Raw genomic sequence first — 27306 nt, 5'->3', positions numbered from 1 at the left:
GCATCCCACTTCCAAGTTAGCATGCACTGAAGGGGAACTATATTTTGGTGTGAGCCTCTCTTGTACTCCGTGAGCCCCCACTGGCTGATAGTCTTGAAGCCATCAACCAGAAGATGAAACTTCTTATTATTATTATTATTATTACTACTCTTAACGGATACACAGCATCATTAACCTATACAGTACAACTTTTGTGAGTCATCTATTCTGGAAAATCTTAAAGGAAGCAGATAGCCTCTCTCACATGGGATGTTACTGACTGACAAGATTGCCAGGAAAGGCTACTCATACTTTCTTCTTTACCCATCTCAAAAGTATCATACAGAGGTCCTTCCTCATCTGTCATGTGTTTGCACTAATTTAGTTACAGTGGAACACTCTGAAGTCTTTAATTACATGAGAAGCCAGAAAACACAAATTTTAAACCAGATTTTTTTATTTACATTTTGCCCAATTTAAAATGAAAGAATAATCACATATAGTCACAAAATCAAACAGAGTACTTGATACAAAAGAGAGAAGAAGGAATGCACACATACCCCCAGCATGGTATTTTATGGACATCACCATACAAGTACTTGACAATCCAATGCAGATGTTAGATCTTTGGTACCCAATCAGGTCAAAGGATGGGGTTTGTTTAAAGCTACAGTCACATAGTAACCAGACAAGACTTTCTATGGACATCATACCATGAACAAACATCTCCATATTTCTGAAAATCCAAGCATTTAGATCAATGAATCTATATCATAGCGCCAGTTTTAGTCCAAATTATATAGAACATTTTATACAGGAACTGTGAGTGCAAGTATGTCATTTTCATTCTCTAAGAGATATGTACTTTTAAGATTCTTAAATGTAAGACTTAACCACTTCATTATTTTTGTTTGATAACATAGCCTGGCTGAGTGTGATCTACTTCAATAATAAAAGAAAAATAGCTTAGAAATTGTACCAGGTCAAGAGTAACATTTGGAAATTACTTCTGAGACTTTATTTTAGGAAGAGGCTGTCATGAATATGAAGGCATCACAGTAAAAGTGTAGTGGCGAACATCTGACCTTGTTCTGTTTTATTATAGGCCATTTGAAACTGATCACAATGGTTTCCAAAAACTTTTGTTGTTGTTGTTGCTTGCACGCCTGGTTCACTTGTAGTTTTAATAAAATAGAAAATCTGAAATACCACAGAAGAAGTAAGATTTCCAATAGGGTTTAAACTACACAGGCTTAGTTAAGAACAGCCACACATTAAAATGAAAGAAGGTGGAATTGTTCAGTTAAAGCTTGTTGGAAATCCCAAAGTGAAATTGTGGATGGAACTATTTCTGCTGGATACATCCTCCTATATGGAACAGAGAAGAAACCACTTCAGCACCCTTTGCATTTTCTAGAGGTTTTAGAAGCTTCGAGGCCAAGCTTCATTTTCTTTCAGATTAGAAGTCCTTATTTTGCATAGCTTCATAAACTCTCTCCTATATTATTCATGGTAGTCATTATCCACGGCCAGTCAATTTGTATTTTTCATCCAGATCCAGCCACTGACTACTGGAGCTCAGTTATTGCCTCCTGGCTCTTCATGGTCAAATTGATTTTCAGGGAAAGTTGGCTTGGTCAGACTGGTACCAGTAACTGAACAGTTGCATAAACTGTACTGGCTTGGTGCAAACATTCTGTGGTTTTCCTTCATGCTGGGATATGGAGTCTAGCCATTTCAGATGGTTCAGGGAACTTGGTAGTGAACAGTGGTTGTTTCCCAGCCAGGATATCTTAACAAACATATAGAAGAAAGATGGCAAGAATGAAGAGGCCAGTAGCTGATTGAAGGGAGTTTCCATGTCCCGCTGGTGTGGTAATGTTCAGCGTGCTAAGTGGCACAGAAGTCACACTTGAAGTACTGTTTGGGGGGGATACAGTTGTTCCATTTTCACCACCTGTCTAAATATACAATTAAGAAAGGTTATAAAGCAACCAGTTAATATCCCATCTTTCTTTCTCCCATGTCTCTCATCTTAAAACAAGCAACTTTCATCTTAAAACAACTAATAATGCATGATATTCTGTCTTTTTCAGGCTGACGTGTGCATATGTGTGTACGTACATGTGCCTTCAATTCACCAGTCAACTTATCACAACATTATGAATTTCATAAGGTTTTCTCAGACAAGGAATACTCAGAGGTGGTTCTGTCATTTCCTTTCTATGAAATATAGCATACAGCACCAGGTATTCCTTGGTGGTCTCCTATCCAAGGACTAACCAGAGCTGACCCTGATTAACTTCCAATATCAGAAGGGATCTGGTGCCTTAAGGTAAACTTCTGACTGAAACATACACATTTCTATTCTATTTCTTCAGTCATGAAGAAAGGATCATTTCCCTACCAACTCCTTATTGTTTCACAATAACATCCCTAATAGCATGATTCAAGTAAGCTATATTTGAGGGAAGCAGGTATAGGACTAGTAGAATGTTAGCTACGCAAACCAGAATAAAATAACCCTTTTTATGGGACATACCAGATATGAGTATGGCCTTGCACATGAAATGGCTCCATGAAACCTGGAGGAGCTATTAGATACCAATGGATACTTAAGGTATTTGCAAATAATTCAAATATTTATTACATATCTGATATTAGCAAAACACATATTCAGTGAAAATAATTTAAATAAAGAGCCTCTTTAATCAGTCAAGTTCTGATTAAGCAAGTTCTACCTTTTTTGGTGCTAGATCTTTTCTGTGCTAATTTCTTTAGTTACACCCAAATCAAATGCTTAAAAAAAACCCCAATGCATTTTAATTACTGGTAAAGCCTATGTGATAAACTGCTAGAACTAATACTAAATGGGAAAGAAGCTGACTATATCCCTACTCAGGATCATGCCATCTTACAGTCAGCGGTTACAATACTCACAGTGGAAGTAAATATGCCACCCTACAAACAGATGTTGTTACTTGATATAGTATCAATAGAAATACTTAAGGGTAGAACAAGAAAATAGATTTTTTTAAAAAACTCTGATAGCAACCAGTCTTTGCTGACTGACTACCAGTCTATTCCTAGACTAAAGTGCTGATCGTTCCTAAAAATCACTTAAACAGTTTGGGACCAGGTGAGGACTGGGTGGATAACTTGTTGCTGCCCAGATGTTGTTGGACTGCATCTCCCATCAGCCTAATCAATATATCCAATGTTAAAGGATAATAGAAAATGCAGTACATCATCATCTGGAGAGTTAACCATCTCTGCTTAAGGTCCATCTTTTCCCCACAGGATCCTATCTGTCCAACAACATACCACCAACTTAAGATTTTAATTCCATTTTTGCATGCCAAGCAGGGCTAGGAATGAGGCACTTTCATGAAGCTGCCAGTGTTTGAAAGGGGCTTTGCTTTCCAAGACATACAGATTCCATTATTGTTGGTCACTGCTTGGTCCAACAGTTTTTTAAAAAAAACATACAAGGAACGCTCTGCCTACATCACAAAAACCTGTTTTGCCTGTAGCACAAGTGGGACGAGTACATACACCCCTCCCAAATCAACTATCAGATGTCAGATACCATGATCATCCTCTGTTTCCATTTAACAGGACTAAACTTTTATCAAGGGCTTTTGTTTTACAAGCCACGTTCAGTGGGACAAAAAACCCACACAGTAAAACCTTCGTTTCCTTCTAACTAATTTGTTTTTCCACAATTATTTTGATATGATTTGCTGGTAACACTGCCAAGGTAATTGCACATATCAGTATTGGAGGTTTCAGCGGACAGGAGTTCAGACAAAGAAATATACATTTCTCAAGAGAAATATACAAATCTTGTCCAAATCAAAATGCCAAGACTTCAGCAGATGCATGAAGACTATTTGGAATATCTAATAAAACTGGAAGATCATTCTGAATTACAAGATTTGGGAAAGCAAACAGTTTGTGCTACAATAAGCAGTAACAGCTGTTGCAGCCCTACTGGTACGTAATATTCTTCCTAAACCAAATAGCCTGTTTGCAGGACTGCCACTTTGATCCTTAGTTCTCTGGGATTAGTGCATAAACTTATAAAGCTGTTCGGTACTGTTTCAAGTTATGGCCAATCATTCCATTAAGAACATAGGACATTGCTAACACTCATGTTAGCCTGTTGTTTTCAGATTCAATACATATAATTTATGTGGAGAGTATTTTACTCCAAAGAGACCACTTAGGTTTGTGGCATATCAGAACAAGCTATAGGATATTTTTCTTGCCAAGGGCTCAGAAAGCAAGGGGAGTTATGGTGACAATTTGTATAACACTTTTTTTTTGCAGTGGTGAGTGTGCTATCCAAAAGGGACTTCAAAGAGAAAATCCCGCAAATATGGTGCACAAATCACCACCATTGATCTGTTCATGCCTGCTCCCAAAATACCTGTCTCAGATCAGAGTCAGCCCAAGTTGGCTACCATCTCTGTTGCCTCATCTTAGTTCTCTCCCTGATTTGCTAATCCTTTATCAAGCCTTCTCCTATCATTTCAGCTATGTTTCTTAAGCCCACTAGGCAGGCAGAAGCGTGACTCATCATCGGCTTTTTGAAGCTGGCGATGTGAAGAAGTATTAACCCAACACAATTTTGACTGATTTAAGGGTGAGCCCATTCTTTCAGACTCACACAAGAGGAGGCAGTCAATGCAAATCAAGGTGGGGTTCATGGGGAACACTACTTTGTGATTTATTTATTTATTTATTTTAAAAAATCAAATTCAGGCACTTTTTGAAAGTCCTCAGGAAGTAAGTTTGTGTTTCACTATCCTTTTATCTAAAATGGGCTGCCCTTAAACAGTTTACTGTGTATTCGAAAGGTTCTTTAAATAGAAAAACTTGGTTTATTTTATTTTAACCACCAGGTTAAATTCTATTTCTTCCATCTGCTTACACAAGATTTAAAAAAGCAGGGTCAGACAATTATTGAATTTTTTAAAAAACCCAGACTACCTAGAATTAATCATGAACATTTATTATGGTGCGACCAAGTCTCATTAAATGCAGCAGGGCTTCTGAATAAATATTCAGACAGCAGCTCAAGTCTTTGAACAGTGTCTTCAGCCAACTACAGAAAGGAAATAGATGTCCCTCCAGTTAAACAAAGCAAAGAACCCAGCACCCCCTAACATTAAGTTTTCAAGGAGGGCTTTCTTATCCTTTTTCTTTTTACTAGCTTAAAAAGAGGGGGGTCATACTCACAAGAAGATTATGTTACCTCCTCTTTTATCCATCCTAAGCTTTTTAGAGACTGTATCACTGGAAATTTACTTTAAAGGCTATGGGTAAACACTTTGCTTGCTACTAAGGAACTTTGTGTAACTTGGAACACTTACAGATTCTCCAAGTAATAGTGATTTTTTACTATATATGTTGGCTCTCCTTTTAGGCTAAGATCTCAGACCAAAACCAAAGAAAGGCAGAGTGCAATAGACCTACCCAGTCCCAACACAGCCATGTATCTAGAAGACCAAGGGGTGCCTTTTAATGCTGGTTTTAAAGAAAGTGGCAATGTTGTTGTGTGCCTTCAAGGCGTTTCCGATTTATGGCGACCCTATCATGGCGTTTTTAGCAAGATTTGTTCAGAGGAGGTTTGCCACTGCTTTCCTCTGAGGCTGAGAGAGTGTGACTCACCCACGGTCACCCAGTGGGTTTCCAGACTAAATGGAAAATTGAACCCCCGGTCTCCAGAGTAGTCGTCCAACACTCAAACCACTATGCCATCCTGGCACTCGATTTCTGGCTTATGGTGACCCTAAGGCAAGCCTATCATAGGTTTTTCTTGGCCAGTTCCTTCAGAGGAGTTTGCCATGGACATCCTCCATGGCTGAGTGTGACTTGCCCAAGGCCACCCCAGTGGGTTTCATGGTTGAGCTGGGATTCAAACTCTGGTCTCCAGAGTGCTAGTAGTCCAACACGTAAACCATGCTGGCTTTCTTTAAAGCAAACAAGAGGAGCCAACTCCTCCTAGGTAGGAAAAATGATGCAAGGCTTGCAATTGCAGAGTTCTAGAGATCCAGAATCCGGGCTCTAAAGTGGACCAGGAGAGATGATTTTTGGGTCTCTAAGATCTCACCATTTTTTTTAGTCAGTTTGGTGTTGTGGTTTAGCCTTAGCTATTACCCTCGGTCCTCCTTTGGCTTTCTTCTATAACCTTAGCTTAAAAGTAGAGCCTATATATATAGTGTTAGTCTAGGGCTCTGGAGAGACCAGGGTCTGAATCTCAGCTCAGCCATGGAAACCCACTGGTTGACCTTAGTTAAGTCACACTTTCTCAGCCTCAGAAAAATGGCCATGGCAAACCTCCTCTGAACAAATCTTGCCAAGGAAACCCCATTAGAGGGTGCTGGAGCCCCTAAAAGGATCCCCTGATCTGTTTCTCCCCACACAGAGCTCTCTTTGGGGCCCCATTGCAGAGGGAGAGGCAGGCCCCATCTGGAGGGAAGGAGGGGGCACCAGGGAAAAAAGGGGGCACAAGAAGAACCCTAAAGGAGGACAGGGCCCCACAAAAAGGAGGGCAGCCAAGGAAAAGGGAGATCATGACCCACGAAAAACTAAACACCCCCCGCCCCAGAAATGTAAACTCTTGCTTCTCAGTCATGCCCCAGATGGAGGACGGTCACGAAAAAGAGAGGACATTAACCACGAAAATTAAAAAAACCCAGTCACAGAAATATTAAATCCACGCTTCTCAATCATGGCCCCAAATGGAGGACCCTGGAGAGAAAGGGAGGGCCTGCCCCATACAAGCTCCAAACACCCCTAGAAACACAAATAAGTTCTTCTTAGTCATGCCCCCAAAATGGAGGATGTTGAAGTAAAAGGGAGGACCTGCCCCAATACAACAGCTCCAGACACTCCTAGAAATCTAAAGCCATGGTTCTCAGTCATCATGCCCCCAAATGGAGGACACTGGAGAAAAAAGGAGGACCTGCGCCTGTCTGGGGAGAAAGGCGGGAGAGAAGGAGAAGAAGAAGAGCTGCAAAGACTGCTAGCAATAGTCAAGGCATGCTTTTCAGCCATGGCCCCCTGGAAATCCCCAAAGCCTGCTGCCCCAAGTGAGGAGGAGTCCCTCTGGGCAGAAGGGGGCTGGCAGCTGGGCTCACCTGGGCGGGCAAGAGGAGTGCCAGCAGCAGCAGCAGCAGCCCCATGCCCAGCCGCCCGTCCAGCGCCCTCCCCATCTCCAGTGATGCCGGTGCCGGTGCTGCTGGTGCCTGGAGGAGGAGAGGCGGGCGAGGGCTTTTATGGGGTGCCTCCCTCGGCTCCTCCGCCCCCGGGGCCTCGGGGGCGGCTGCTTGGCTTTCCCTCCGCCTCCTAGGCCTCCTGCAGCGCTTGCAGCATGCATGGCTCGGGGGCTGGAGCCTCTGCTGGGCAGCCCCAGCCCAGCCTCTGGAGAAGGAAGCCAGACAAGAACACACTTAGAACAACAACAACAACAACAACAACAAAGCAAACCTTCATTTTGCCCTTTACAATATGAAGCACGTGTAAACATTCTGAGGTCCCATTTTGTACAAGGGACACCACTATTCACAGTACTGAACATATACAAACGATATTCTGAAACACAAACATGATTTGGCCACTTTATGCCATGGCACCATTTTGCAGTCTACTTTCCGTTCGGATTAACACCACTTCAGCAACAACACTGTGTGAAAATCAACCTGTTTGTGTGGATTTTCTTCCTGATTTGAACCCCCATTTCTGCACTGGATTCCCCCCATGTGATAAACTCCATCGGGGCTTCTTGGCAATTTTCTTGAGAGGGGATTTGCCATTGCCGTCCTCAGAGGCTGAGAGAGTGTGACTTGTCCAGGGTCACCCAGTGAGTTCAAATGGCCAAGCCAAGGTTCAAACACTGATCTCCAGAGCTGTAGCCCAATGCTCAAACCACAACACCACACTGGCTCTCAAAGACATGTATTGTATTTTATTACGAACTCAACCGCATTCTTCTGATTAATTTATCTTTGTCAAAATGCTTTGCTGGCTTGGAATATACTTACAGAACTCTGAGCAACAGAAATGCTTAAAAGTGCACTTTACCAGCAGCAAAGACTTGACTGAATCTACATTTGGATTATTCTTTCATTTGTCTTCTGTGCTGAAATTAAGGGGAGGAGACCCTTTCAACATTTGCATTGTGCTTCTTGGTCATGCGGAAAATGGAGGACATTGTGGAATTCCTTCTGGACAAAAGGCTGAAATGTAGGACATGGCCTGATCAGGGGGACATCTGGTCACCCTGGTTAGGGAGGGGGGACTTGTAGTTTCTCAGGGCTCACTAAGTGCTGGGGATCAAGATGGCCTGGAAAAGATCCACCTTTTCTGGTCTAGCAGCTTCAGTCCAATCCATTTGTGTGGACAGCATGGCTGGTCATTATTTGGACAGTCAGCCGGGACGTGGTGGTGTAGTTGCTTCAGCGTTGGACTTTGACTGTGGAAAGCAGAGTTCAAATCCTGGCTTGGTCATGTAACTCCACTGTGTGGCCTTAGGCAAGTCACACTTTCTCAGCCTCAGAGGAAGGCAAAGACAAACCCCTCTGAAGAAACTTGCCAAGAAACCCCTGTGATGGGTTTGCCTTAGGGTCGCCATAAGTATGAAACAACTTGAAGGCACACAACAACAACAACAACAACAACATGAAGCCAGGAAAGCACTCTGCATATACTCATATATGTCCTTCTTTCTTTGCAGAGACATGTTTTCTAAGAGAATGGCATTTTTAAAGCAGGATCTGGGGCTACGTTTTGGTGGGTTCAGGACACGCTGGGCCTGCTCTCGCACCAGTGGCAGTGTTGATTATTGCCCTAGTCATATTTTTTTAAATTTCACTTATATCCCCCCCACCCCACCCCCCACACACACCCATCCATCATGTGCAGAGTGCCTCTCATTCACTATGTATCAACACAATAGGCTTTTAGGCTAAATCCCTGACACCTCTTGTTATTTTTAAAGCACTGCTGATGGTTTGAGTGTTGGATTGTGACTTGAGACCAGGGTTTGAATCCCCACTTGGCTATGGAAACCCACTGGGTGACCTTGGCAATTCACTCTTTCTCTCAACCTCAGAGGATGGCAATGGTAAACTTCCTATGAAGAAACCCTCCATCATAGGGTTGACATAAGTCAGAAATGACTTGTAGGCACACAACAACACAACAGCTGCAAAAAGCATAAGTAATAAGAGCTAAATCCTCATTCTCTCTTGATGATCCATACTCTTAATGCCCATTCCTGAAAAGCATCTCCTTGAGATGACAGTAGTCGTATGACTGTGTCTTGTAATTCTTGTGGTTTTTTTGGTTACTCAGAGGACTGGAAAATGTGCTTGCTGTGCTTATGCTGCCTCCTAAAATGGCTGAATATGGGAAGCCTATGTTTATAATTTACCACTGTTTCCATCCCTGTCCAGCATGAGGTAGCTATACAAAGACTGCCAACCCACTTATTTGAGACAGTGTCACAGTCCTTCTTCATCTCTTAATTGGGGAACTGTGTTTTTATTCTCTACTAATTGGATGTAATATTTTGGTTGGTATGCAAAAGGATCTTGTAGCACCTTTGAGACTAACTGAAAGAAAGATACTCATACTTCTGAGTATGCAAGGAACAGATTTCTACTGTAAATGACTATTAAATATGACAACTGATCATCTGTAATGAAAAGCAATGAAAATTTACAATGTGGGCCACACCTTCTGGTTGTAGTCCAGAAGTATTTAAGTCTGCAATCCTATACCTGAAAATAAGCCCCAAAGAATTGAAAAGGACTTCTTTCTGTATAAATATATATTGTGCTGTAAGTTTCCTCAATGAATAGTTTCTGCTTCTTCAGTCTCCAATAACAGAAAGAACTACAATTAAAGTTAAACCACTTTGCCTAATTTACATTCTTGGAAAGCGACTATGCATGTGTAGCTACTAATTTGGAGCAGCTTTTCGGACCAGCTGTTCTGTAGGCTTCAGTGTGGGTGCTTAAAAGTATCTGTAGACTAGATTTGCAAAACTGTCTAACTGCTGCTGCAGATGTGGTTTACACACACACACACACACACGCACACACATTTCCCTTGACAATGTCAGCCCAAATTCTATATGGCAGCTGCCCATTCCTGTTCATGTTTAGTCGTGCTCTTCCGCATGCATATGTTAAAAGCTACAGCTGTAATGAGCATTCTTCATTCCAACATGGGCCATGGGCAGGAGCAAGTGGAAAGAAAAGGCACTGGCGGAAATAATTCTATAAAATTCTTTCACTGCCATAACACCAATAGTGGCACCTGATGTTTGACAATGAAACAACTTAAGTGTATTTGCAGAAAGATACCCTACACTGTTCAAGGGGACTTCATAGAAGAATGCTTTGGAAGCAAGTCCAACAGTTCATTGTGCTTTATGCCCAACTGAATGGATACAAGATTCAGCCCTAGTTGCACTGATTTGTCTTTGATATGCTCCTGTCCCAAAGCCATTGTTATGCTTAGCAGGACTTACTGCTGAGCAGGTATGGTTAGCTCTAGACTACAAGGTACCATCATATATATATGTGTGTGTGTGTGTGTGTGTGTTTTGAGAACTATACTCCTAATTGGTATTGCATCCTTATACCGTGGGCCTTTGGTATCCACTGGGGATCCCCCATGAACACCATGGATGCTTAAATCCCATTAAATACAGTGCTGTAGTAAAATGGTGTCTCTTATATAAAATGGAAAAATCAAGGTTTGGTTTTTGGGATTTATTTTGAATATTTTACCATGGGTGGTTGAATCCATAGATAAAGAATCTGTGAGTTCAGAGGGCCAACTGTACTGTATAGTACAGGAGTGAGAACTAGGTACTGGCTTTGGTGTGTCCATTTCCTTTTCTCTATACTATTCTAGACCTGACCAAAATGGGGCAGATGAGTCTTTAGATTTCTAAGGGTGCAAAATTATGCACACTTCATTTGGAATAATTTCCACTGGGGCCATTGAGAGACCATCTTTTGAATTAATGTCAACATATTGTATGTGATATATAAATATACATGCACACATTCAACATATATATTTGGAGTAAGGATGTAAATCCTTGACTACTGTATTTTGTCCTCACTTGTAGAGGTGAATAATTATGGTATTTTCCCCCCAGCTGCAATAGAAAATGAACATTCCTTCACAGTATCCTCCCCCGGCCTATTCAAACATCTGAAAGCACTATGAAAAAATTATCCCAGTGTGTCAAGTAAGTGTGTTTAGCATTGCCATGGTGGCAAATTTCATGTTTATTGATTTAGATTATTTAAATATCTTAGGACATGTTTTATGACAAGGTCCTCCCAAGATAGTGCCCATAAAACTCATAGAATATAAATACACATAGTACATAATCATAAAATAAAATAAAAATTATAAAAGCTACCAGATAAACAACAGTGTATTTCTGTTTCAAACAAGGAAACAGAATTCTGTTTCTGCTTTGGTCAAACCTCACCTGGAATATTCTGTCCAGTTCTGGGCACCACAGTTCAAGGAGGATACTGGCAAGCTAGAGCATGTCCAGGGGAGGAAAACCAAGATGGTAAAAGGTCTGGAAACCTGTAAGGAACTGCTTAGGGGAGTTAGCATGGAGAAGAAAAGACCGAGCGGCAACATGATAGCAGTCTTTAAATATCTGAAGAGGTGTCATTTAAAGAATGGAGTGAGCTTTTTTCCCTACTGCTTTAGACAGTAGAACCTCCACTTAAACATCTGGAAGATGGTGGAGTCTCCTTCTTCGGAGGTCTTTGAAGGATGGGCATCAGTCAGAAGTGCTTTAGCTATGTAATCCTGCATGGCAAGATATCAGTTGTAATCCCTTCCAGCCTGTGATCTTATGAAAATCACTGCACTATACCATTAAAATCAATTAAAGATGTTATAAAGGGTGATATATGCAGAAGAGAATAGCAGAATGGGGAATACTCCAAGTTTGCAGGATCTGCTCAAAACACTAGAAGTTTGAGATTGCCACGAATCCCTGTCAGGAGCAACTGAGTTGGGACAAAAAATGTGCACTGAATTCAAATATGAGTTATATCTCATGAACTATATAATTAGAAATTTACATCTGACTCACTAAAGTTCAGGGTTTCCAGCAAAAGCTCCCAAACCTGCCAGTACACTTACACAGAGACCTGTTCAGAGGCAAGTGATTAATTGATTAATTAATTAACAAGGGAGAAACACCAAAGCTAAGAGGCAAGTAACTACTACTAGGCCAGCAGAATTTTTTTTAAAAAACCAAACAAACCTAAGCTAATTGCCGTTTTTAAATTACTGAGAATCAGAGAATTCCATCCTAACTCGCCAGCCAGCTGATGATGTACTAATTCTAAATCACTCCCAGCATAGGAACATTGAAAATCACTTCAGACTAATCTTGCCCTGTCTTAACATAGCATTATGGTTGCATTCCTGAATTGCTGGAGGTTTGGATCTTGCATAACTTGGATCCACCTTAGCCCCATCCCTTTTCTGCCCTTTTTGGTGTCCTGTTGGCAGGTTGCTTGGTCACATCTCTGCCAGCAAAAGGAAATTTCTGTTCTCTGAAGAGGCTTGTGTCTAATCTGAACTCCCTAAAAATTGGCACATCTTTGAGTTAGGAATGCACCAAAAACTCGCATTGCTCTCCTGTAGAGGTGGGACCTTGCCAGCATAACCAATAATGAGGAGTTGCTGTCCGGCAATACATGATTCTCAGCTTGGTCTATTACAGTTATTCTAGAGACCAATAGATCTCAACTAATCCATCCCTGTTGCTTGCAACTATAAAAGGTGCAGGAGCTGTTTATCTTTTCCATCTGGCCTCCCTCCTTGTGCTTAATGCCTCTTAGTCACAGAATAGGTATTGTGCAACATTTCAGCTGCTGTTGGACTGCAAGTCCCATCAGTTCACATTGTTGTTATGTGCCTTCAAGTCATTTCTGACTTATGATGACACTAAGACAAACCTATCATGAAGTTTTCATGGCAAGATTTGTTCAGAGGAGGTTTGTCATTACCATCCTCTAAGAGCATATGACTTGCCCATGATCACCCAGTGGGTTTTCATGGCCAAGCAGGGAATCAAACCCTGGTCTCCAGAGCTGTAGTCCAGCACTCAATCCACTACACCACACTGGCTCTCACCAGCCTAGCTAATAGGGAGAAACACTAACTGGGAGGATGCATGTCTCCACCCCTGCTCTTGGTCACAAATTTCATCCAATAAGAAACTCATCCAGTAAAACAAGGTAAAGTAAATCACATTAATAATTGTGCTTGGGATGCAGTTGCTTGACTGACTGGAACATGTAATCACTTGACAATACTTCCTGACAATACTTTCCATTTTAATGGGAGTAGCCAATGTGGAAACCTAAATTATGGGATAATTTTCTAATCAATTTCACCTTATGACTTAGCTGTTTTTGATTAGCTACAAAACAGAAGACTAAAGAAATTATATTATGATCATATGCATAGTGGGATGAGGGCATCTTATAATCAAGGTAGTGGGTGCATTTAAATGTTGTGGCTGCAAAAATATTTACTGGCTTGTACATAAAATCAGTGACAGTTTAGAGGTTCCAGTCCTATTCCCAGGGCCAACATCTGTCAAAAAAAAAAAAAAATCCACACAGCCAAGGCAAATGTTCGAATATAGGTTTACATTTACCCTCCCAGAATACAGCAGGAACAAGGAACATACTGTGACCATCTTGAAGGATCTCATTATTAGCCAAGTTGTCAAAAGTTGTATTTGACTATTATAACACTCTTAATTATAACATTAAAAACAGATTTGTTCTGTGTAACAAATAAAATAAACTCCTACCTTAGGCTATTTTCATAAACAGTTTATGGTAATATCTCACTTTAAAGCAAAATAACACTTCTCCCCAAACTCCTTCCACATTCAGCTCCCGAAAATCCAATTCAGTTTTCCTCCATTCCCAGCTACCTAATTAGCCCCATCTCTATTTCTACCTGGCCCTTTCTAATCCCTTTACAGACAAGGATCCTGTTTTCATTTTTGTTCCCTCTTCCCCTACAGGACACCACACACACACACACAAAGGGCATTCTGCAAAAAAAAAAAAGTTCTTCCTAATGTTTAGGTGAAGTCTCTTTTCTTGTAGTCTGAATCCATTGGTCTACTCCATCTTCTACATAGACTGCAAGTGTCTGGCTCTCTTCCTGAACTGGGCACCTCAGTTCAAGAAGGATATTGACTATGTGGAATGTGACCAGAGAAGGGTGACCAGCTGCCTCCATACTGCAGAAATAATCCGGTTTGGCACCACTTTGCTGTCGTGCCACAACAAACTATAGTGCCCAGAATTCCATAGCACTGAGCCATGGCAGTTAAAGTGGTGTCAAATTAGATTATTTATACAGTGCGGAAGCAGCCCAAGATTATCAAGGTTTGGAAACCAAGCTATATGTGGAACAATTTAGGGAGCTGGATATGTTTAGCCTGGAGCAGAAAAAGACTGAGTGGTGACATAATAGCTATCTTTAAATACTTGTTTGTTTGTTTGTTTCATTTATATGATGCTTTTCTCCCAGAAAAGGAAGGTCAATGTAGAAGATGGAACAGACCAATAGATTCAGACCACAAGAAAAGAGATTTCACCTAAACATTAGGAAGAACTTTTTTTTAGCTGTTAAGAATGTTTTGACATTTGGACAGGGTGGTGAACTCTCCATCTTTGGAGGTCTTTTAACAAGCTGGATGGGAATCTTTCTGGAGTGCTTTAGTTGTGTATTCCTGAATGGCAGGGAGTTGTAGATGGCCTTTGCAGCCACTTCAAACTCTAAGATTCTGTGATTCTGTTATTTTATTGTATTCAGGCCTACCCGCCTTCAAGCTTCTCATTTTATGCAGCTTTTTATAGAGCTTTACCTAACTGGTGCTCTCCAGATGTGTTAAACTACCTGTCCCCCAACCCAAATGTTCTGTTAGTAGTTCAGCACATCGGTAGAGTATCAACTATGGGGAGGCTGAGGAAGTACATCAGAATTGGCAGCCTTTCAAAAATCCTCTGAGTGTGATCAGGTCAGACCTCTGGAAAGAGTAGTTACACCATGCCACTGGGCAAGGAAGGAAAGAAGGGAATGTCACACCAACAGGGGGAAAAAAAAAAGAAAGGGGAGAAGGGGCAAGGGGGGTGGCCTCTTTTTTCTCTATACCTACCACTGGTTTGGGGCATGTCCCGTACCAACATGTGGCTCTTGACAGATTATCCCAGAATTCCCCACAGAAAGAAAATTCAATTGAAAAAATCTCTAAATTAACTTCCATTGTATCTATCCAAGATCATTAGACAAGTCAACACACCTCCCATCTCTCCCATTCTCCTGACATTATAATTTGTTTGTTTGTTTGTTTAAATATTTATTTGCCAAAAGAACCTATTTTGGAAGATCATTTAACATATAACATTTCACCCATGCAGCCTAATCCCATACCCTCCAACTGTCCTGATTTGGCAGGAAAGGTTTCCAATTAATCCTCTGCTGTCCCATATTTTCCAGCTGATTTTAAAATGTCCTAGTACAGTCGGACCTCTGTATCCATGGATTTGGCGTCCACAGATTCAACTAAACACAGTTTGAAAAAAATTCAAATAAAAAACTCTGAAAAGTAAACTTTGATTTTGAAATTTAATATAAGGGATGTCTTTTTCCTACACCATTGTATATAATGGGACTTCAGCTTCCACAGATGTGGGTATCCATACTGGGTCCTGGAACCAAACCACAGCAGATACCAAAGGCTGGGATATCCATCTCCTCTCCCACCTGCCCCCTTAATCCTCTGTTTTCTTCAATTGCTGCAAATAAATTTCAAGTACAAAAATTGTTTCACCCAATTAACTCAGGCTCAGGAAACAAAAGACGATGGCTAAATCTTGCCCTGCACAGAAGGCTCAGGCAAATGCAAATGCCATCTCTCCCATCTTGCATGTTTGTCCTCATTAACTTTTGTCTTATTGACCACACTGTGATGTTGCTTGGTGTAGTGTGGTCTAGTGGTTTGAGTGTTGGACTAGGACTCTGGGAATCAAGGGTTTGAATCCCCACTTGACCATGGATACCCACTGGGTGATTTTGGGCAAGTCACAGTCTCTCAGCCTCAGAGGGAGGCAAAAGCAATCGTCCTCTGAAGAAATCTTGCCAAGGAAGAATAGATTTGCCTTAGGGTCGCCATAAGTCAGAGCTACTTGAAGGTGTACAACAACAAACTAATATAAAGAATCAGAATATAGTCTGACATAACTCCTGTTGCTTTGATATGCCTTCTTCGGAGGAAGGCTGTTTTACCCAGTGCTTTATAGCACAGTATGTAGTTATTCCACCCTCTTACTAGGCTTGGTGATAGGGCACAATTTAAATTCACCAAAATCAGAGAAGGGAATCACACTGTTCTCCAAATGCTATTGGACTGCAACTCCCAACAGCTCTAGCTAACAGAAGCAATGCTAAAGAATGCTGAGAGTTACAGTCCCAAAAACATCTGGAAGGCCACATAATGCCAACCCTTGACAAACAACAGCCAGGACAATGTAGCCACTGCAGACTGGGTACATTGCCACAGTTAAAATCAGAGTGGTCTCCTGAACCTTTCATGGTTGTGTAAAAGATGAAATTTTAGCAGTTGTGGCTTGCTATTGCTACCTGTTTGTAGTTTTGCAAACAGACTATTCTCTCTCCATGAAATAGAGAGAAAACAAGAGACATATGAGAAAATACCAGTCTCGACCTTAAGGACAAGTTGCATGTGATAAAGAGTTTAGTCTAACTGTAATGTTCACATAATCTTTCAGCAACCTAATTTATTCTGCAGTCCTGTGCCTGACAATGTAGAAGTAAAATATGTTGAATTACATGGGCTTTTCTTCCAGATTAATGAACATAGGATTTCAACTGTGGTTCAGTAAGAAATATTGATAAACTTATTGTCAATAAAGCTAATCTAACCATTTTCAGTGCTAAGAAATTACTTTCAAACCCTGCACTACAATAGTAGAATAAAACCCCATGGCTCCTGCCATAATGCTCCAGGAGGCTGCTCCATGTTGATCCACCACGACCGTGGTGGGGTAATAGAATCTAACAGCACCTTTCTTCTCTTTCTTGTTCTTTCTTCCAGACTTTTCCAGTTCTGATATCAAGCTGACAATGCTGCCTCTCCAGTCAGAAGCAAGTCTCACTGAGTTCCATGAAACTTACTCTGAGGTAAATATTAGGATTGTATCCAAAATAATGCTTAACACCTTTCAAGTGTTTCTTCCAGCAACCTCCCTAGTGACACTCCTGCTCCCACAGTTCCTTATCACTGTCTGTGCTGACTGAGACTTCTGAGAGTTGGGATCCAAACCACTTGGAAGGCCAAAGATTCTCAGCCCTACTTTAACAGCTAACATGTATATATTAAAGTTCCATCAAACATACCATTAGAACAGGACTTTGGGGTACATGTCAAGAGAACGAGCCCAAGGACCTCAAATGCTTACCATGTACTGATGTGTAAATTAAGAAATTATTGTTGACCCTATAAATGGGAGGCCTCCAAGTGGCCCTTTTATCAGCAGCCCTCACAGATCTTGCAAACTCACGTCTGCAGCTTCCTTGATTGAGTCAATCCATCTGTAATACACTCCTCTTGTTTTCCTACTGCCTTCAACTTTCTCCAGCATTATAATCTTTTCTACTGAATCATGTCTTCTCATAAAATACACATTGTCATTTGGAGACACTCCCTTGAAAGACCATTAGGTCTACAGTGGTACCCCGGGTTACGAAAATAATTTGTTCCGCCGCCGCTTTCGTAACCCGAAAGGCTTTCGCAAGCCGAAAAGCCATAGGCGCTAATGGGGAAAAGCCACTATTTGGTGCGAAATAGCGCCGAAAAGCACCAAAAGTATTTTCGTAACCCGAAAAAACATTCGTAACGCGGAACAGTTTTTTTAAGTAGATTTTTTTCGTAACCCGGAAATTTCGTAAGGCGGCGCATTCGTATCCCGGGGTACCACTGTATAGTCTAAAATTACTTAATTGCACCATTGCCAATGGATGTCCCCAGCATCTGAAACTCAAGCGTTTGAAAAAGTAATATTTTTGGACTATAATCCCTACTGACCATGCTGTCTGGGGATTATAAAAGTTGTAGTCCAAAAGCCTACTTTTCCAAATTCTGATTTGCACAGCCTGTAACCTGGTTTCTTTAACTTACCATATTTAATAGTGCCTGAAACATGCATTCTCTGTGAACTTGTCTAACCACTCTTTTTCAATTAAGCTACTAGACATAGTACCACAGGAAATTATATAACTTAACTGTATACCCTGTGAAGAGCATACAGTTTGCATTTTCAAATGGAGAACCAAATTGCATTGTACACTTCATTTACTGTGTTTGTTCTTCCCAGTGAGCTCAGGATTATCTGGGGTGGGCCTGATACTCTGACAGTCTGCCAACCCTTATCTCCATACTGTCTCAAAACAACATTCAGATGACATGACTATGATAGCCCCTCTCTCTCTCTCTCTCTCTCTCACACACACACACACACACACACACACACACAATTTCCATATCTAGGCAAATGCAATATCCCAGCATTTGCCCAAATGTTTTGGGAACAGTGGTAATAGGGGATCATTCCCAAAGGAATAGGATCAGCCTAAGCATTAATTTGTCCTTGGAGAAATTTAAAGTACCCAGTAGGTGAAATTGCAGAGTAACATGGGGTGCAGAGGTAATTTACTCTTTTGGGTGCATGCAAGTTTAATTGAAGGATAGTGAAAGTTGCTTAGCAGCGGGATGGAGAGAAAAAGTTTAAAAAATGAACCTGGGCTTCTACTATATAAGAAGATCAGTTTTGTCTAGCATTCCCCAATCTTTTATTTTAAAAAGGAACATTTGCTTTGTTAAACTTTCATTTTATGGACTCAGATATCTAGTTGTTCATTCTAACAGTGTGGAGCCCTGGAGTGGCTGATAGTCAACAACTGCTCAATTTTGAAGTGAATTATAAGATGTTTGACTATCCTATAACAACTTTAGTTTAGACAGTTCTTTTATTTTATTTTTTAAATCCTGTATAATCTAGAAGGACCAGACAGTGATAACTACGGGCCGGTACACACTGCAAAAGGTGGGCTGGAGCCATCTCTCTTTGCTGCGCAGCATTACCGCAGCAACCAAATGGCGCAGTACCTCTGCATAGCAAAAAAGAAGCGCTTAGAAACTTATGTTTGCTGCGCAGCTGTGATGCAGCAAAGGGCAGTAGAATGGCACAGTTACATTGCAACTATGCAGTGCCATTGGGATGTGAAGCAGCTGCAATGTCGCTGACACGTGCGATGTGTAGGCGGGGCTGCACAATCATGGCACCCCCCACATGTACTAGGGTTAGGGAATGTGCAGCTGGTGCACATTCCCTAACCCTAGTATCACTGGAAACATGGCGCATTTGGGCAGTCTGTACCATGCCTACATTATTAACAGTGGCCACTCACAAAGTGATCATTGGAGATATTGTAGCACCAACAGTCTATTTAATACAAGTAACATGAGAAAAAGGAAAACAGTTTAGCCCAGTTCAAGCTGCAGGTGATAGAACTGAACTTCTTGATGAAATATATTTGAAGAGTTTTGTGTTGCATTCTCCCTTTGACATTCCTATGGTCAAGGAGGTTCTCTTTCATCTGAATTATTTAGGGAGATAGGCTTCCTGGTTCAGGAGCATCAGTGTGATCAAGGAGTGCCCTTTTTTTATTAGTGCTTCCTGTTCTCCACTGCAGATTTCTACAATACCCTGATTTCAGTTAAGAAAGCAGCTTACAGAAATGATTTCCTGAATAGAGATTCAGAATCTTGAACATGGCTGTGAACTGGCACATCTTCAAGCCACCTTAGTAAAACCAAAGAGCTGTAATTTAGTTGATGTGGAGCATATGCCGCATTCTGCAGTGTGTGGCTAGATCCATCACCTCAAAGCTGTATTTTCTCTCAGTACAGAGGGCCATTTTTGACTGTCCATATCCCATTTTTAGACTGGACTGTTGACAACCAACATGATTTAATTATGATTCTTTTACTGCTATTTTTCTGTCACTTTAAATAGCACACTGTTTCTCTGAAGTCTTTGAATACAATTCTGGCGGTGGTTCTCCTCTTAAGTTGCTTTCCCCTTGCAATGTTAGATTTCTCTTTTCAATATGGGAAACATAAATATGTGATTTCCTCATGTGTAGTCTGAACTGTACACACAGGATTCAATGTGGCTTACTCCCCAGTAAGTGCATTTAAGATTGCAGCCACTGTTGAGCAGGAGCAAGCACTCTGCTATTCTCATTCTATGAATGCTTGACCAGCAAATATAAGTAGAATTATGAGTTTCACTTAAAACAGCAGAACTAATTTTTTTTGGGGGGGGGGGGAGGATTCAATAGCATGGTTGTGGTTGCTGCTAACTTTTCTGAATTGTGCCTAATATATAACAGGGAGTCTCCTTCTTTGAGCTCAGAGCAATGATGTTCAACAGCAGCCTCTGAAGCAAGTTCTTAGAATCATAGAAACATGGAGCTGGAAAAGACTCCAAGGCCATCCAGTCCAACCCCCTGCCATGCAGGAATACACAATCAATGTTTCACTGACAGATGGCCATCCAGCCCCTGTTTAAAAACCTCCAAAGAAGGAAACTCCGTCACAGTCCAAGAGAGTATGTTCCACTACCAAATACTGTAGCTAGAACAAAATCATTTCTAGGAAAGCATCATTTCTAGAACAGCAGCACCAAACAGAATTCTTTTTATGATGTTGTGTTCAGATCAATGTAGCTACAATTCAAAAATAAGTAGAATTTGAAATCATTAAGGCCAAACTCACATTTACTCATTATAGTAACTTAGGTCTTATACAGACTGGCCCATAAGGCCAGCCTGTGGGTGGAGTCAGGGTGCAGCATCCTGATGATAAACACCCTGAATCCACCCCCAGGGCACCATGATGCCATGTGCCGCTCCAGATGGCACATGGCATCATGCCATGCCTCTGGCACGGTATCCAAATGACACAGTGCTGAAGGGGCACCATACAGCTGCACTGCTGCAGCTATGGGACCCTTTAGAGGGCACAAAAAGAAACTGCTTTTTGCAGCTCATTTTTGCACCATCCAAAGGCCAGATCAGGGCCGTGGCATAAGGTTGCCACGGCCCCGATCCAGCCAGGAAAGGGGCGGTGTCCTGCCGCCTCTTAGGGACAGTCTGTAGAGCCCCTTACCTATATAATTTACACACTTACTAGTATAGCTGTTTCAGTTCTTCCTGACATTATCCACAAGCTGGCATGGTCTTTTTCCATATTTCTTTGCAGGATAGTTCAACTACATCAACAACATTCCATAACTCATTGTGGGAGAAAGGCAGGCTATAAATCCTTAAAACAACAACAACAGCTCAGAAGCCTTTGGTATGAGCTGAAATAAAGAAATAAGGATGATAATGAATGCAATAGTCATAATTAATTATTGGTTATTATGTCACATCAACTTCACCTGTGTTGTCTATGCTTCCTGAGAGTAGATTGCCAGGGTCTGAGAGAAGGGACATGTCTAGCTCTAGTTGGAGATTTTAAATACTGAATCTGGGACCTTTTGCATGGGAAGCATAAACTCTGCCACAGTATTACAGCCCTTCCCATGGCAGAGGCATTTAACAACAGGGAACAACAGGGAACATTGAAATAAAAATAACTGATCTGAGAATTCTAGAATATTGATCCAGCTGCTCAGGCAGAAATCTGTCTGAAATTTTGCTGGCATTTGCTTGATCAAGAGTCAATGGAGAACTGTTAATGCATGTTATATGTACGTGTATATGTGCCTCCAAGTCACCTGTCAATTTAAGACAACTCCATGATTTTCAGTGGGTTTTCTAAGGCAGAGAATATTAAGAGGTGGATATGCCAATTTCTTCCTCTGAAATATAGCCCATAGCACCTGCTAGTCATTGGCCACACAAACAACCTTCAACTCACCTATCACCATATTGCATAGAGCCTTCTAATCAAGGAGTACCTGAGGTGATTTTGCCAATTCCTTCAAATTAGGAGGAACCAATTAACCAGAGTTGACCCTGCTTGGCTTCCAAGATCCCTTTAGGGTATTTAGGCCTCTTCTAATTATCATTCTAACTGTTCATGGGAAGGTGCTGCTATCTGGTGGCCAAAATGTGTTTCTGAGATTTTTATTTATCAAAACAGACATGCATGGAAAATAAGTGACTGTTGCCAGACTGGTTGTTAAGAAATTTTGCAAAGTTTCTGCACCAAATTTTCTCTAAAATAGTTCCCTCCCCTACATGGGTTTATGAAGCCACTAGCCCTTCTACATGTTGCAATAGGGGAAACGACAAATTCTGAGGAGCATGGTCATTCTTACCATTAGGCAGAGTGAGATAGCTACAGGTCTGTGCAGAACAGGGACAAGATACTGGAGGACAGAATGTCCATTTGACATGTGTTGTGCTTCCAGTGTAGTGGAGATTAATGACCAATCACTGGTGTTAAAGTGAGATTCAGTTACCTGTTGAGTTGGCTTCTGTGCACACAATGTCTTGGGATTGGGATGCGGGAGAGATTATCCTTTACCTTATCAGTAAAATGTCATTGGTTGGTGCTACTGAGGAGACCTAATATCCCTCCTTTATTGGCTCTCAGATATTCACCAAATCTCATGCCAAAATCAGGGAATTGCCTGGAAGCCTGGGCTAGTTGATAAGCTTTTGTTTTGACATCTAAACATGAGATCCTTGGCCCAGTAAAAGGGGTGAAATTTTCACAGATGACCTAAGGTTTGTAAAGAGAGAGTTTTAAAGAATATTTTGTATTGCTTTTATTGAACTGTTTTAAACTGATTTTAACTTTTTAAAAGTATATGTTTCAAATTGTTTTAATATTGTGAAAAGCTTGATTCCATTTTAATGTTGACCTTTATATACTTTGTATAATTTTAACTTTATTGTACTTGTTTTAAAAAAAATATTTTAATTTTTTTAAATAAAAGATGGTAAGGTTTTTTGTTGTCCTTAGTCTCAGCCAAGAGACTTTATTCTAAACAATTTGTCCCCAGTAAGAGGTGCAAATGACAGATTTTGTTTGTAATGGACATCTATGTGTCAATTTCTTTGATCAAATCTGTTGTACTGGAACTAAACCAGTTGTGGTCTTGGATTGTATCAAATCACATTTAGGCTAGGGTCTCCTGAAATAGCCACTATCTTAAACCATTTCTTAATGTTCTGACAGAACTTTATTTTGACCTCAAGTGTTTTTTGTTTGTTTGTTTTTAACAAGCGCTGTAGGACACACACAGCTCTAGAAAAAATGAAAACAGGAGAAACAACTTTCATTGAGCATAAACTATGGCAACCACAAGTGGGATCTGTTGATTCCCATAACAAATTGAGGTGAGCTGTAACTATACACACACACAGAGCTATTGGATTTGGTCTCACAATGACAAGCTATGGAGGCCTTATGACCTTCATAAAATCTGTATGAAAATGGAGTATTTGGTGCTGAAGGGCCAGGTTTGGAGGGGGAGGAAAATCCTTCCCTTGAGGAAGATCAGGATCCTCCAGCTTTAACTGCACCGAGGTGTCATTAAACTCCAATATATTAATTGTCTTATACAATAATACCGTAAAAACAAATACAGTAATAATAAAAGATCATCAGACCCCAAAAGTCTAAGAGAGTTCAGGAGCTTTCAGGAGCCACTGAAAGACCCTCATTTTTATATATGTGTGTGTGTGTGTGTGTGTGTGTGTATATATATATATATATATATATATATATATATATATTCAGATCACATTCCTCTTCTGAGGAATGAACTCCGTTTAATATTTTGTTTTGTTTTAAGAGAGGCAGACTGCAGCAGAAGCAGCAGGTCTTTCTTCTTTTGACTTAGTGTCTTTAGGGATGCCATATCCCGCCTGGGGGCGGGACTTTCCCGGTTTGGGGTGGATCCGCACGGTCCCGCCCTGGTTTGGCCCCGCCCCCGGGACACCCCCCCTGCGATGGACGCCAGGCAGGGAAAGGAGCCTCGCATGAGCTAGGCCCGTTCCCTGCTTGGCCTCCTTCGCCAAGGGAGGCGGCCTGGCTCTGCTCCCTCTTTCCTGGCCTCTGTGAACAGTGTTGCCAATTTCACGACTTTTCAGAGCTTTTCGTGTGATTTTCGTGCCTGGCTCTATTTCAGTGCATTTTCCGTGACTTTGGCCCATTTCAGCTCCAGCCTGAGACGGCTGCAGAGCAACCAACCCTTTGGAGTGTAACAGTTTTCAGCCAATCAGAGAGAGGGCTGGAGAAAAAACTCTCTCTCTCTCTCTCTCTCTCTCTCTCTCTCTCTCTCTCTCTCAATGACTCCCTCTGAGAGAGCAAGGATGGAGCAAGAGCAAACCAACCAACCAACCAACTGTTTGGAGGAATCACACTAACAGTTTGCAGCCAATCAGAGAGAGGACAGTGATTGCCCCCCCCCCCCCAGGCATTCTCAGGCTCATGGGGAAAGCAAAGTGGCTGCTGTGTGATCATGTGAATGTGATGTCCCTGAGAGTGTGTGTATGTGTTAGTGATTAAATATGCCTCTGAGCATGGGCAGAGCACCTAGTAAGTTGGCATCCCTGCCCTGTCTTCCAAGAATTTTGTTTTGTGGATCTCTTTTTCGTTCTCTTTTCCATTGCCATCCATACTGCAGAAATAATCCAGTTTGGCACTGCTTCTAACTGCAAGGCTCCCTGCGATGATGGGATTCTGGGCACAACAAACCACCAAGCCCAGAATTTCATGCATGGAGCCCTGACTGCCGGTAAAAGCAGAGTCTCAACATGTCACAACAAACTACAATTCCCAGGATTCCCTGGTTTGACAAGGGAATTGCCTCCATGCTTCCAGATCACAGCCCCAGAGAGAGAGTCTACAGCATATCAGTGTTGCCAATTTAAGTCCACTTCTTCAGCTGCATTTGGATTTAATCATGATAATAATAATGGTGATGATGATGATAGAGAGACTGATCTTGTAGCACCTTTGAGTCTCACTGAAAGAAAAGTTGGCAGCATGAGCTTTCCTAGACTTAAGCGTATTTCCTCAGATGCATGGGAACTGTAGTTCATTGTGGTACCAGAGCTCTTTCTCACAAAATTACAATTCCCAGGGTTCCCTAGCACTGAGCCAGGGCAGTTAAAGCGGTCTCAAACTGGATTATTTCTGCAGTATGGATTGGACCTTGAGCATTTTTAATAATGAAGGTCCAAAACACTGCAGAAATAATCCAGTTTGTGACCGCTTTAACTCTCCTGGCTCAGTGCTAGGGAATCCTGGGAATTGTAGTTTGTTGTGGCACCACAGCTCTTTTTGATAAAGAAGGCTCAATGTCTCACAAAACTACACTTCCCAGGGTTCCCTAGCACTGAGCCAGGGCAGTTAAAGCAGTCTCAAACTGGATTATACCCAACTCAGGCTGCATCTTCACTCCAGACTCCAGAGACAATCCAGTTTCATACCGTTTTTACTGCCATGGCCCAGTGCTATGAAATCCTGGGAATTGTAGTTTGTTGTCACACCAGAGTTTGCTGAGAGAGAAGGTTAAATGTCTCCGAAAACTAGAATTCCCAGGATTCCATAGCACTGAGCCATGGCAATTAAAAGGGTGTCAAACTGGATTTATTTCTGCAGTGCGGTTGCAGCCTAACACATTTCTATTTGGCACAAAGCTTCCTGGACCCCCTTCATGTCAAAATAAATATCTTAAAAAGACTGAAAGATGCTTTGTTTGGTTCAATGGTGATTTTGAGGGTTGAAATAAGTTACATTTATTTTTATTCAATTATGTTTACGTTTATTTGCAAAACATCCGCCATTTTAACATTATGGGAATTTTCCGGGAATTGTGACTGAATATTCCGTGTGATGTGGGGGGATTCTGCGTGTTTTGGACAAACATTTTCGGGAATTATCTTCGAGGCTTGTTGGCAACACTGTCTGTGAAGGCCAAGCCTCCACAGAGGCCGGGAAAGGGAGGGGGGCCGCCCGCGATCGCCGCGATCGCCGTGATCGCGGGTGCTCTCCTCCCTCTTTCCCGGTCTCTGTGAAGGCCAAGCCTCCACAGAGGCCAGGAAAGGGAGCGGATTCCTTCTCCGCTTGGGCTCTGTGAACGGAGCCCAAGCGGAGAAGGAATCCTCGCTGAGCGGAGGGATTCTTTCCCCCTTGGGCTCCATTGGCAAAAACGGAGCCCAAGGGGAAAAGAATGCCTCCCTGGGGGTGGATTCCTTCTCCGCTTGGGCTTCGTGAACGGAGCCCAAGCACAGAAGGAATCCTCCCCTCAGCAAGGCTCTTTTTAAAATGTAGGACCCCAAAAGGTCCTTCATTTGAAAATTTTGTCCTACATTTGTCCCGGTTTGGAGGTCCTGACTAATGGCAACCCTAAGTGTCCTTAATCAAAATGGCTACTGCACCTTAAGTTGCAGCTTTGTCTCTTCTTTTAAAAAGGGAAGCACAATAAATAAATTGTATAGACAAATTCTCCCAAAGGAGTGACTGAAAACATCCAACTAGGGGATGATGCACCTGGCAAATCTTTTTGTTAATCCTCTCTGATCCCTTCAGATCGAGTGGATCATGGAGGAAGAAGAGGAGGAGGAGGAGGAGGCAGTTGGTTTTGGAGGGAAACTCTCCATTTGCACTTCTGTGCAACTGAGGTCTCTTTTAAACTGGCAATGCAAGCCAGAAACTCTTTTAAAACTGGCAATGCAAGCCAGAAACAAACTCTCCAATCATACTTGTGAGGTAACTGAAATCTCTTTGAAAATTGGCAATGTAAGTCAGAAACAAACTCTCTAATCACACTATTGAGGTAAAAGAAATCTCTTTGAAAACTGGCAATGCAAGGCAGTAACAAACGTCTGGGGTAAATCTTAACCCACAAACCTAGGATTAGAAGTAGGATCATCACTCACCTCTTGAAGTCTGCCTCCTCTCTCTCTCTCTCTCACTACCCAAACCTGTTGCTGGGTTTGATGTCTGCAGTGGGTGCAATCTGGCCAAGGACAGGTGGTTCTCTCCTCTGGCCATGCCAAGGCCTCTCAGGTTGTCCATCTCACCGCCCAAACCCTTTCTGGGGCTGGTGACTGCGGTGTGGCGCCTTCTGGTTAAGGACAGGGAATATTCCCTCCTCCACCGCGCCAATTCCTTTCGTG

General features: G+C 41.7%; 1 protein-coding gene and 1 long non-coding RNA gene across 2 annotated transcripts; both read right to left on the bottom strand.

Moving 5' to 3' along the window:
* Positions 1 to 418: 418 nt before the first annotated feature.
* CD24 (CD24 molecule) lies at positions 419 to 7272 on the bottom strand. Its single transcript, XM_089530646.1, has 2 exons — positions 7128 to 7272; positions 419 to 1940 (listed from the first exon to the last, which is right to left on the bottom strand). The coding sequence occupies exons 1-2, from the start codon at positions 7200 to 7202 to the stop codon at positions 1773 to 1775; spliced, it is 243 nt and encodes an 80-aa protein (XP_089386772.1). The 5' UTR covers positions 7203 to 7272; the 3' UTR covers positions 419 to 1772.
* Positions 7273 to 11518: 4246 nt separating this feature from the next.
* On the bottom strand, positions 11519 to 27306 carry LOC149311245 (uncharacterized). Its single transcript, XR_016281612.1, has 3 exons — positions 27067 to 27306; positions 21350 to 21524; positions 11519 to 11560 (listed from the first exon to the last, which is right to left on the bottom strand). It is a non-coding gene; the product is annotated as an uncharacterized LOC149311245 (long non-coding RNA).

Source organism: Sceloporus occidentalis, unplaced genomic scaffold (assembly GCF_023333645.1).
Source record: "Sceloporus occidentalis isolate IW3139 unplaced genomic scaffold, rSceOcc1.0.p SCAF_6, whole genome shotgun sequence".
NCBI lineage: Eukaryota > Metazoa > Chordata > Lepidosauria > Squamata > Phrynosomatidae > Sceloporus > Sceloporus occidentalis.
This window is presented reverse-complemented; position numbering and strand designations above follow the sequence as displayed.